Source organism: Rhinolophus sinicus, chromosome 18 (assembly GCF_057876585.1).
Source record: "Rhinolophus sinicus isolate RSI-liver-muscle chromosome 18, RSI-T2T, whole genome shotgun sequence".
Taxonomy (NCBI): Eukaryota; Metazoa; Chordata; class Mammalia; order Chiroptera; family Rhinolophidae; genus Rhinolophus; species Rhinolophus sinicus.
The window spans coordinates 98,123,874-98,137,454 of NC_142518.1; the positions used below are offsets into that span (position 1 = coordinate 98,123,874).

General features: G+C 45.4%; 1 protein-coding gene across 1 annotated transcript in view; it reads left to right on the forward strand.

Moving 5' to 3' along the window:
* The first annotated feature begins 351 nt into the window (after nt 1–351).
* Nucleotides 352–13,581, forward strand: part of LOC109436229 (transmembrane 9 superfamily member 2-like) — a 95,146-nt gene continuing 81,916 nt past the window's right edge. The window contains exon 1 of the mRNA XM_088794812.1: nt 352–978. Coding sequence (XP_088650938.1) covers nt 775–978 — 204 coding nt within the window. The 5' untranslated portion in view covers nt 352–774. The remainder of the gene's footprint in view (nt 979–13,581) is intronic.

The window sequence follows — 13,581 nt, forward strand, 5'->3', positions numbered from 1 at the left end:
CTGCGCTGTCCGATAGAAATATAATGCGAGCCGAATACGTAATTTTAAATATTCTAGTAGCCACACTTGAATAAAAAGCAACGGATGAAATTAATTTTAATAATGTTTTCTTTAACTTAATAGACCCAACATATTATCATTTCAACATGTAACCAATATAGAGAGGTTTTGCAGTCTTTTTGCCGTGCCAAGTCTTTGAAACCCGGTGTGCAGTTGACACAGAACATCAACTTCCGACTAGCTTCATTTCAAGCGCCTAATAGCCACTACACTGGGCTGCGAGGCCCTGGAATTCCCCTTCTTCTCCACCCCCGTCACCCCTCCCCCCCGACCCGCAAGCCGAGTAGCAAGAAATGTAGATGGCGGGGGCGGTAAACTTGCTACTGTGGTAAAGGGAAAGGCAAATTCGGGAGGACGGGAGACCCTGTGATATGAGGATGATGAGATCCGTCAGACAGCCTCCTCTGCACCCCCTCCCTCAGGTCCGTGAGGCAGCACTGAAGGTGGTGGGTGAGGCACTGCCTCTACCCCAGGAAAGTGCTAGGCTGGGTGGGGTTGAAAGCGGCGGGACCTGCACGCAGGCGTACTACGCGCGCTTGCAAACCCAGCCAGGCACCTAGCAACTGGGTTCCAAGCCAGTGTGTCGCCAGAATAAGTGGTCTTCTTGGGAGTTCTAGTTCCAGCAGTCGATCTTGGCTCTTCCCTGTCTACTACCATTCTTACCTAATCATTTCCACTTCTCCCCTCCACTGGTTACAATCTCTCTCATGGTGCATGTCCCCGAGCGCTGAGCCGGCTCCTAAAATGAGTGCTCGTGGTTTCCGCGTGGGAACCAAACTCTGGCCTGCCCTCCCTGGGCTGAGGTGGCTGCTGGGGCTGCTCCTGGGGCTTCAGGCGGCTCGCTGCCCCGCTTTCTACCTCCCCGGGTTGGCTCCGGTCAACTTCTGCGAAGCGAACCGAGAGACTGCAACCTGCAAGGTGAGAACCAGACGGAGGGAGTGAGATGTGAGGAGAAGGCTTGGGCTAGGGGCTCGGGGCACAGCAGGGCAAACCAGCGTCGGTGGCTCTTTGACTCGGACCGGGATGCTAGAGCCCTCTCTGTGGGTGTCTCAGGGTCTTAAACTCTGAGCCTTGCACTTGGCGGATCTGTATCTCTCTTTTCACCTGATCCTCTTTCCCTCGCTCTACGCTCCTCCCTCTTCCTCTCGGTTCCTTTAACTCCTTTCAGCTCCTCCTTTTCCCCTTTTCTATTGGCTCCTTCCCTTCTGTCTCTGTGGCATCCCGTCCCCTCCCTCTCGGCTCCGCCCCTCCCTCCCCTCTTTCCTCATAGGCCCCTCCCCTCCCATAGGCCCCGCCCTCTTCACTTATCTTGGTCCCTCCCTTTTCCCCTCTTTCATGGCTACTTCTTCGCTGTCCTTACAAATCCTTCTCAGCCCCCTCCTCAGCTTCTCCTCCCTCTCTGTTCCTCCCTCTTTGTTTCTCCCTCTCCCCCTCCCTATTGGCTGCTCCTCCACCTCTTTCTTAGCTTCTCCTGCTTCACAGCTCCTCGCCTTCCTCCCTCTCGGCTCCTTCCTCTACCTTTCAGCTTTCTCCCCCATCTCCTTTCTTCCCCTTCCTATTAGTCCCCTTATACAGTCTCCCTTTCAAGACTCACACACTCACTGCGGTCTTTCTTAGATATGTTTCCACCATGTTTCTGTCACCCTTCACTCTTGTGGTCTCAATTCTTGTTCATCCACGTTGGTTTTCCCTGGGCCCTCTCTCCTCAAACACCAACATAGTATTATTTACCTCTTAGACATGTTGTGAGAATAAAATGAGAGAATGTATGAAAAGCACTGACAACAGCACCTGACACATAGTAAGCTTTCATTAAATGCTAACTATTATAATCATTAATTTTCTTTAGCCAGAGATTCCTGGCCCAGTTCCTTATCCATGTGTCCACCAACCCTCGATAATTTCTTGACTCCCTTCTTTGACAGCCTTGTTTTTGTAACTGTAGACTGACTCAAAAAATTTTTTTGCAAGTAATCAATTCAAAAGATTTTTTTATGAATGAGAGTTATATTCTGGCCCCTAGTTGCCTAATCTAGTGTATGCAGGAGTGTTCTCTGGTAGAAGGCACCACAAAATTGAGAACAGTGCTGGGTGTGGTTTGACTATGGATTTACCAAACTTGAAAGTTCCAGGAGTTTTTAAAGGTCAGTTGTAGGTGCAGTAAATTTGCTCTTAACACCTGGAGCTTGCCTTTCCTGTGAGAAGTATTGATAGTAATGTTTTGAGCCAACATCTTGCCAAACACATGTAATGTAAGAAATATCATTTGAAAATATTGTATATCTGCCTTTTCTCTCATTGGTGATATCTGGTTCTGGCTCTTTATTCTTTATTTAAACAGGCTTCCTAGAAAAGAAACGTGATCTTTAACCATAAGAAATATCTAGAATTTCTTTTCTGTAAGTTCTTTTTTAGGCTATTACTCACATCTTTAAAAGTGTTCTACTTTTTTATTCTGAGATTGCATCTTTTTTCCTTTGGTGAGTCTCTCATCTTTATGTTTAACACTCCAAACTTCCCTAATTCCCTAGAGTCAAGATCCCTTGATTTTCAGTTTACTTTATGGTTCATTCTTGGTGTTGTACATCCTATGAGTTTGGACAAATGTATCTATGTATCCATCATTATAATATCAATACAGAGTAATTTCACTGCCTTAAAAATCCTCTGTGCCCTCTGCCTGTTATCTCTCCCTCCCTTAAACTCCTGGCAATCACTGATCTATTTACTGTCTCCATAGTTTTGCCTTTTCCACAATGTCATGTTGTTGGAATCATCTAGTATCTAGCCTTTTCAGATTGGCTTCTTTCACTTAGTCATATGCATTGAAAGTTCCTCCATGTCTTTTCATAGCTCATTTCTTTTTAGTGATGAATAATAGTCCATTGTCTGGATGTACCACAGTTTATACATTCACCTACTGAAGGACATCTTGATTGCTTCCAAGTTTTGGCAATTATGAGCAAAGCTGCTATAAACACCCATGTGCAGGTTTTAATGTGACATAAGTCTTCAGCTCCTTTGGGTAAAATACCAAGGAGTGTGATTTTTGAATTGTATGGTAAGAGTATTTTTAGTTTATAAGGAATTGCCAAACTGTCTTCCAAAGTGGTTGCACCATTTTGCATTCCCACTAGCAATGAGAGTCCACATGCATTTTTTAACCAAAATAAAATCGTAGTATTCATGTTATTTTGTAACCTGCATTTTTCTGTAAACAACTTCCATCTTTCTACATTAGTATATTTTTATCTCATCTATTACCCAGTTCATAGTCAGATTTCCCCAGCTATCCCTGAAATATCCAAACCAAATCAAATCTAGGACCACAAATTGTATCTATTATATTTTTATGGCTCTCTTAATCAAACACAATCTCCCCTTTTTCTTTTCATAAAGGGGGCCAGTCTGATTTTCCTGTGGAATATCCCTTCATTTGGATTTGTTTGTTTACTGCCTTATTGTGGCAGTTAGCTTGGTTTAATAGTTAAACTTGAACCCTTTGGAAAGTAATTTGAAATATGTATCAAAGTCTACAAACACGTTCCCCCTCCCATTGTAATGATCCCAGCTCTTAGAATAACATGCAAGGACACAGGCAGATGAGAGGTTTTCTCTGTGAATGTTTATCTACCTGTTTCCTTTAGTCACATAGTACCTGGAGGGCACTAATATCATTGGTTTCTTGTCCACCCTTCTAGGGATTTTATGAATATATAAACAAATATGTATTTATATTCTTTCTTCCTCCCTTTTTTAAACAAATGGTAGCATACTGTTGTCATCTTCATGTACCTTTATTCATTTAACAATGTAGCTTGCAGGTTGTTTTATATCATTGCATAAAGCACATTCTCGTTTTTCTTAATGGTTGCATAACATTCCCAATGATGTGCTCTAATTGATCTACATAGTCCCTTATTTACGTATTTAGCTTGTTTCCATTCTCTTGATCTTACCAAGCATTGCTACATGTGGAAATATATCTATAGATTAAATTCTTAGGAATGGAATTGCTGGGTCAAAGAATATGTGCACTTGACAATTTTGATACTGCCAAATTGCTATACATGAAGGTTGTATTAATATATACTCTCACCAACAGTGTGTAAGAGTGCCTGTTTCTTCACAGCTTGACAACAATGTGTTATCAAACTTTGAGATTTTTGACAATCTCATAGGTGAAAAATTGTATGTTGTGGTTTTAATTTGCATTTCTTTTATTAGGAATATTTTTTATTGAGAGTCTATTCATATAATTAAAAGACATTTGCATTTTCTTTTTACTATCTGTATATCCTTTGCTCATTTTTCTATTAGGATGAATATTTTAAAAATTGATTTGTGGGAACTCTTAAATCAGGAAACTAGTCCCTTGTCTGTTTCCCAAGTTTGTCACCTGTCTTTCAGTTTTGCTTATTGAATTTTTTTCCCATTTAGAAAAATAGGCTTTTATTCTAATTTGTCAACATTTTTTATGGCTTCTGAGTTTTGTTCCCTATTTTTCAAGGTCCCTATCCCAGCCAAGATTACAAAATAATTCTCCCATGGTTTCTTCTATTACTTTTATGGTTTAAAATTTAACATTTAAATACAATGAATATTCCCTGGTGTAATAATATATGAGATAAGGAGCCAACTTAACTTTTTTTTCCCCAGATAACTGACCAGTTTTCTTAACACCATTTATTAATGAACTATCTTTTCTACACTTGATTTGAGAAACCATCAGGATTCTTTTAAATATAATAAGCTCCAAATAGGCTTTTAAAGTACAGTTCAAATCTCATGTACTTTGTCAATATTGAGACTCTAGATGAGAACTATTATCCTTAATTATCTGCTGTCCTTTTAGAAACTTTTGCCTATTCACCTTCATAAAACTATAACTGATATGTGTTGCTATTGCAAATTTTCTGATTAGGTTTAATTAAGTGCAGATACATTTCTCTTGTTTTACAAAGTTATAGCAATGCTATATTTGTTTCCATCCTTGATAATTTTCTGCATCCTCTTCTTAAAAAAAAAAAATCTAAGCATGGCCCCACACCCATGCGTGGCAGTTGAGAATTGGGAGAGATAACTCACCTGCAGAGGTCTCCTCAGATATCCCACTCCATACCAGGCTCCCCAGGCCAGAGTACCATTGCTGGGAAGAGGAACTCTCACAACATCTGGCTATGGAAATCAGTGGGGATTCCATCTGTCCAGGTGAGACAGAAGGCTGCTGGAAAGCAACATGTCCTCTTAAAGGGCACAGACTCTTTCATTTCTCAGGAGCTCACCCTGGGCTCTGGTGGAAGGATGGCAGCTCGGGAGGTACCAGAGTTGTGTGGCTTCAGGGCAAGGGCTAGAGGGACAGTCACCATTGTCCTTCTGTTGAGCCCTCCTCCCATGCAGCCTGAGGGTGCCATCTTTCCTGTGTTAATCCCTCCCCCACATAGCCAAATCTGAATTTGCATTAACCTGGTGAACTCCGCTTGTTCCACCCTGGTGACTCCATTGAGACCCAGCCCTACTCAATTTGAGTACTACCTGAGGCTCCTTTAGTGGCTGAGGCTTATGGGCAGCTGGCATGTATTGGCAGTCTTTGGGGTGGCGTTGGGCCATTTGTTGAGCTACCCTAGGCCTGGTACTGGTGGCAGCTGTCCTCAGTTTGCAGCATAGCATCTCCCATGAGCCTCCAGGCTCAGCATAGGCTGGGACCAACCACAGATCGCTTTGTCACTCCTACCAGGTAGACCCGGGCTGGTCACAGGCAGTAGCTGACCTTGGCCTGTATGGGAGCCCCTCCTGAGAGGCCCCAGAAGCAACATACCAAGAAGCCAGCTTCAGATGATACCAGAGCACTACCTGGTTAACCCCACAAGTGGCACTCCCAATGAGTGGTCTCCACATGCACTGGAGCCTACTGGGGTGAATCCCGCTCATGGAGTCAGTCCCAACACAGCAGCTAATACACTGTGGTCATGGCCATTACTCAGAGCCTGTCAGCCTGAGGGTCAGTCCCACCAGCTGATGTGCCAACAACTATCGAGGCCCAACTACAAGAGGTGGGCACTCACAACCCACACAAGAGACACTCCTGGAGCACCCAGCTCAGGTGATCAGGGAGACTGCACCACTGGGCTCCACAGGACACCTACCAAATAAGGCCACCCAGCCAAGACTGGAAGACATAGAAAATCTCCCTAATACAGAGAAACAAACACAGAGAGACAGCTGAAATTAGGAGACAAAGAAACATGACCCAAATGAAAGAACAGGAGAGAACTCCAGAAAAAGAACTAAACGAAATGGAGGCAAGCAAGCTACCAGATACAGAGTTCAAAACACTTGTTACAAAGATGCTCAAGGAATTTAGCGAGAACTTTAACAAAGAGATAGTAAGCATAAAAAAAGACTAGAAACCATATAAAAGAACTTGTCAGAAATTAAGACTACAATAGCTGAAGTGAAAAATACACCAGAAGTAATCAACAGACCAGATGCAGCGTTCAAAGCACTGGTTATAAGGATGCTCAACAATCTCAGTGAGAACTTCAACAAAGAAATAGGAAACATAAAAATGGAGATAGAAAACATGTGAAAAAGAACCAGTCAGAAATGAAGAATACAACCGAAATGAAGAATACATTTGAGGGAATCAGCATTACATTAGATGAAGCAGAGGATCGAATCAATGATTTTGAAGACAAGGTAGCAGAAAATACCAACTTAGAACAGCAAAAGAAAAAGAAATCTAAAAAAAATGATGATAGTTTAAGGGATCCCTGGGACAACATTAAGAGTACCAACATTCACATCATAGGGATACCAGAAAGAAGAGAGAGCAGGGATTGAAAACCTATTTGAAAAAATAATGATGGAAAACTTCCCTAACCTGGTGAAGGAAATAGACATATAAGCCCCGGAAGCACAGAGAGTCCTAAACAAGATCAACTCAAATAGGCCCACGCCAAGACACATCGTAATTAAAATGGCAAATGTTAAAGACAAGGAGAGAATCTTTTAATTTAAATAAATTCTTTATTAAGAACCTTATGACATTAACTTAATTTCTGGCAAAGAGAGAAGCAAATGAGTGATAAAGTTTTTTTTTTTTTTTCATTATTAAAGGAACAGTTATGTAACTGTCCCACATGGATCAACCAGGATGAAGTGAAAATGGTAAAAGACTAAAATAGCCATGCTTCTCTCTACAAGTTAAAATTACAGTGGGGGATTACATGTGGAACATACTTGTCATATAGCCTCTGTCCTCTCATGAAGACCTACACTTCACTGTCCAGTGGGAAGGTGTCATCATTCTAAAATGGTAGAACATTTGACATTCTTGAATTCCTTATGGTGATTACACACATGATGAATAATGCCCTGGTCTGCTAATTTCTGCATGAGTTTAATTGTCATCTTTCTGTCACAAACCTCTTTGTGATAAATCAGCCAGTCAATTAGTTATTTCATGATACAACAGTTTGGGTAGGTTTTGAGATGTTGCTGCCTATTTTTAATAGCCTTTTCTTCATGCAACCTGAGCTGTAGTTTCTCCCCAGCAGCAGGACCTCAGCCATGCACACCAGCTCCCTTTGCTGCTCCACACCACTCCCGCTGAGGCTGCTGTTACTCACACTGCTGTTAGTGTTACTGTTTAAAGAGAGAATTTTAAAAGCATCAAGAGAAAACCAGTTAGTTATTTATAAGGGAGCACCCATGAGACTGTCAGCTGATTTCTCAACAGAAACATTGCAGGCCAGAAGGGATTGGCCTGAAATATTCAAAGTGATAAAAAGCAAGGACCTACAACCAAGATTATTCTACCCAGCCCGAAGCTATCATTTAGAATTGAAAGACAGATGAAGAGTCTCCCAAACAATAAAAAGCTAAAGGAGTTCATCACCACCAAACCAATATTACAAGGAGTCTTAGAAGGACTTCTTTAATACCAAAAAAATATATATGAATAACAAAATGGCAATAACTACATATCTATCAACAATTACTTTCAATGTAAATGGATTAAATGCTCCCATCAAAAGATGGGGTGACTGAATGGGTAAGAAAACAAGACCCTTACATATGAGTATGCTGCATGTAAGAGACTCACTTCAGATTGAAAGAAACACACAGACTGAAAGTAAAGTGATGGAAAAAGAGATTTCATGAAAATGGAAACAAACAAACAAACAAACAAACAGAAAAAGCTGGGGTAGCACTACTTACACCAGACAAAATAGACTTTAAAACAAAGGCTATAACAAGAGACAAAGAAGGACCGAGTATTCCCACTTCTGGGTATTTGTCTGAAGAAACTCAAAACACCACTTCCAGGAGATGTATGCATCCACATATTCATTGCAGCATTGTTTACAATGGCCAAGATGTGGAGGCAGACAGGGTGTTCGTCAGTGGGTGAATGGATAAAGAGGAGGTGGTGCATATATGCAATGGAATATTACTCAGCCATAAAAACAAATGAAATCTTGCCATTTGCAACAACATGGACCTAGAGGGTATTATGATGATTGAAATAATTCAGACAGATAAAGATAAACACCATACGATTTCACTTACACGCAGAATCTAAAAAACAAAATAAACAAACAAACAAAACAGAAACACACTCATAGATACACAGAACATGTTGAGGGTTGCCAGGTGGAAGGGAGTTGGGGGATGGGTGGAAAAGGGGAATGGATTAAGAAGTACAAGTTGGTATCTACAAAATACTCATGGGGATGTAAAGTATTGCTGTCATGCAGGGACTCATGTGATGTCTCTGGTCCCGCTTCCCATATAAGAACACAGGATATGGTGAGGCCAAAAAGGAACACCCACGGAGCCACTATACCACTATAGTGGTATAGTGTCATACCACTATATTCTTGCTGGCGGCCTGGGTGAGACACATGCAGTAGGATCCACATGATCCACAGTCCTCCATTCACTTCTCTCTGCCAGCCAGCCAGCCAGCCAATCAACCAATCAACCAACCAACCAACCAACCAAAAAACCAACCAACCAACCAACCAACCAACCAACCAACCAACCAACCAACCAACCAACCAGTGCCGTCTGCTTTTCTGCTTGCCAACCAACCAAATAAAAAGCGCTGTCATGGCAGTTACCTCAGCAGCCAATTGGCCAACCAGCTACAGCCAACGGCCAACCAGTCACAGCCAATGGCCATCCACCACCTGAGCCAGCACCACTCCCACGCGAGTCCGAGTGCCTGGAAACTGCTCTCTGGGACTCTGTCCCCACACTCCACCCCTCCAGGGTCTCTCTTCACAGTCTACGTGACAGGCATCTTCTGCGAGGGGCCCTGTGCCGTATTATCCTATAGGTACCTACTGGCAGAAAGAAATAGCAGTCTTAGGAACCAACAATAGCAAATCCCTTCCATCTGGGAGGATACATGCTAGCTTTTTGTCCTGGGAAAGGAGGGTCGCTGCCACTGGCACCTTTCCTGGTTTGTGGTACCAGACCTTTATGGCAGTGCTTGGGGTCCCTTGTGTAGTTTCAACATGTAACAGAACAGGGACCCCATAATAGTCCATAGTGAGAGCACATAGGTTCCCCACAAAATCATCCCGGCATCGGGGCCTCCATATACCACAGTCACTTGCGGTGGCCACTCGGCCAACAACCCTGGTGTCACTTGCAAATCATGAATCAAACCAGCCCTCCATGGGGCTATCAGGCCCAACCACTGACAGTGGGGGCTTTTGACCCACCAAAGCCAAGTCCATTGCTGCCGTTCCCCTGCTTTCAAGCATGTGGGTGCTGGCAGCAAAATGTTCCCATTTCTGGCATAGCCTGGCTTTAAAAGAGTCTCACTTGTGGTAACTTGTAATTGAATAGGAGCGGCCGTTCGATGTAGCAGAGCTTCTACTGGTGCAGGCCCTCCCTTCCGTGGTCTCTCATTCAGGATTCTCAAGACATCCCATAGACACGAGGCCCATTCGCGCATCGTGGGAGGGTGTTTTGACACCCGGAGACCTTGCTTCAAAAGGCCATTATAGCGTTCAATCATGCCAGCTGCTTGTGGATTGTACGGGGTGTGAAACAACCACTCTACATCCATCCTGGCAGCCCAGCGCTGCACTTCTTGCCCCGTAAAATGGGTACCCCTGTCACTTTCAATGACTTGGGGGCGCCCATAGAGGGCGCACAGCCATGTAAGGGCGACCACTGTATGCTGCTGATCCGCAGCCGGACAGGGCCAAGCAAACATCAACCCCGTAGCAATGTCCACTGCTGTAAATGCATATATCGCATTGTGGGCCTTAGGCAGGGGTCCAATGTAATCCACCTGCCAGTGAGTGAGGGGCACCCTCCCTCACATAATCTGCTGTATCTCCCAGGGCAGCCTCTGCCTTTGGGGGCTGTCCTGGGCACAGACGACACAGTTACAGCAGGCATCTGCTATCTTCTGCCATTTCAAAGGCAGGCCCCAGCATCTGCTCACCTGCCACATGGTTTGGCTTCCAGCATGCTACAATCTCCTATGAAGCCAATGGGCCACATCAGTGGCAAGGGCCCGTTCTAACCATCAGACCTGTGCTAGGGCATCTGCTTCATCATTACCTGGGGACATTAAGGGGGAGTGACCTGTGACATGCATTAGGGTCACCTCCTTTCTCTGCCCTAGGTCACAGAGGTCCTGCCACATGGCTTGACCCCACAATGGACAGTATCCTACCAACCAGTTTTGGTGTTTACACCTAGGGAGCCACAACGTTAGGCCCCGGAACACCGCCCAGCTGTCAGTACAAATAACTAGGGGCCCAGACTCGTGGCTGATTATCATCCACACAGCCCATAGCTCAGCCCACTGGCTACTCTGGCCTGCTTAGTATCAAACCAAATGGTGTCTGTTTCGGGCTGCACACCAATAGCCATCCAAACGGCTGCAGCTCCTCAGCTACAATCATTGGTAAACCAGGCATCCTCAGGTACTCGGGACTGTCCTTCTTTGTAGGGCGAGGGCTCCAAGTCCTCCCCTCTAGGCAGAGTGCTTGGCTCAGCCTGGGCTACAAGCTCCACAGGCCCCAGGACCTGTTGTAGCTCTGTGCTCAAAGGGCTTGAACTAAGGGTGCTACGTTGCTCCAAGTAGGCACCCCAATTGACGAGGGTGGTGGTCTGTGCCACCCCCGTTTTGGGTCCTTGGGTCCACGTATGGACCCACTCCTGGAAGGGATAGGTTGTTCAAACCAACACCCGTGCCGTTCCTGTGATGGCTTCTGTGGCCACTAGGGCTGCGTACACAGCGGCCAGCTGTTTCTCTATTAGAGAGTAGCGGACTTCTGCTCCTTTCCACAATTGGCACCAGAATACCACTGGCAACCGGAGACGCTCCTGCCGTTGCCAGAGGCCCCATCCATACCCCTCTTAGGTTGCATGAACATCAAGTTCAAATGGGCGGCCTGGGTCCACTACTTGCAGAGCCTGTGCCTGCTGCACTGCCCGTTTCGTGGCAATGAAGGCTTGCTCTATAGCCTCAGTCCAATCCCATGAGGCCCCCTTTTTTATCATATTGTACAAGGGCCTTGCCATTTGTGCTAAATGGGGTACAAACGCCCGCCAATATCCTAGCAGACCCAAATACGTCTGCAGTTGGGAGACCTTGGTCGGCCAGGGAAAGGCTTGTATTTTGTCAATAATTGCCTCAGGTATGACCTTTGTCTTACCTGATCACACAACACCCAAAAACTTGACAGATAAACCAGGGCCTTGGACCTTTTCCTCATTCACCGCCCAGCCGCGTGTCTTCAGGTGGCGGAGAAGAGAGGGAGCTGCTTGCTCTAAATCAGAAAGAGAATCTGAGGTTAACAGAATGTCATCAACATAATGAAACAAGGCCACAGAGGATGGGTGATCCCACTGTGCCAAATCCTGGGCCACGAGCCCGTGGCAGATAGTGGGGCTGTGCAAGTATCCTTGCGGAAGGACTTGAAAAGTCCACTGCTGCCGTCCCAAGTAAAAGCAAACTGCTCTTGACACTCGGGTGCAATGTCAATGGAGAAAAAAGCATTGGCCAAGTCCACTACATAGTGATATGTCCCCAGGCGGACAGTCAGACGATCCATCAAATCATGAATTGAAGGCACTGCAGCGTGCAAAGGTGGCGTCTCCTTATTTAACTTCCCATAGTCCACAGTCATTTGCCAGGTCCTATCTGGCTTCTTGACAGGCCATACTGGGGAGGTAAAGGGACTGTGCGTTGGCCTCACAATATGTGCCTTCTCCAATTCCAATATTGTATGACTAATCTCCTCCTGCCCTCCTGGCAGGTGGTACTGTTGCACTGTAGCCATGTGCCAGGGCTGTGGCAACACTTGGGGAGGGTGGTGAGCATGCCTGCCTGTCACCGCTTTCACCACCCGGATCCGGAGACGGAACTCTCCTACCGACATCTGTAAGCTGAGGCCATGTAGCACGTCCACCCCTAGAAAATACTCCGGAACCGGGGAGACATAAACCTTGTAGGTACGAGGAGGAAGCCTTCCTATACCTAGTGGTAAGGAAATGGCTTTTACAGTCACAGTTTTTCCCCCATCAATGTAGATTGCTGTTCCGGGGAACAGTTCTGTGTTCCCATAAACAAGACTGCAGTCTGCACCAATGTCAACTAGGGCCAAAGCCCTCTGCACATTAGAGGGGGACCAATGTATGGACAGTTCCACGTGGGGCCTCTGATCCCCACTTGTCCCCGCTGATCAGGTACCTTGGCCCCACCCCTAATCAAACTGAAGGGAGTTGGCCTCAAGCAGCTGCATGAAGTCCTGGAGGGACACGGGTCGTGCTTTCCCGGACTTCTCCTTTAGGCTTTGCCAGAATTGGTGTTCCGGACACAACTGTTTCCAAAGTTCCAGCAGGAGTGCATTGGGTTGTCTGTCTATTTTTTCCCGATCGACCCCTGCTGCCACAAGATCACGCCACATCTGTGCGCATGTTACTCTCTGAGGCCCGTGACTTTGCCCCCTTACTTTTGATTTGGGCTTCCAGGTCTTAACTTCTTGGACCTCCTGTCTTAACTTCCTTTGTCACCGGCTTTCAATATCCCCTAGGGCGGGCATGGCAATGGTAACTTCATGGATCTGTCGCCCCACATAGGGCGTAAGAATGGCAACCAAGGATCTAAAGCACTTGCAGAGGCAGTATCCAAAACCAGATCTCTCATGCTGGTTGTAAAATGCTCGTCATCCGTATATTAGGGTTGAACATAGCATGTCTCATACCCATTTCATGGATGATTTGCATAAGTTCCGTATATGACTGCCATTGACTTACAGTGTCTGGCAGCTCGCCAGCCTGTCCCCATACTGTGTGTACCGCAGCAGTGAGCCACTCCATTAGAGAATGGTTGCCCTGGTCGTGGGCCAACCTATGGCAGTTCTGTAACCTTTGTCACAGGGACGGATGCACTGTCACGAAGGCTAGCTTTTCCATCTCGCCTGGGGAGCAGAGAATGCTGTCTGCTCCCTCATCCCATAAACGTAATAGCCAAGCCGAGAC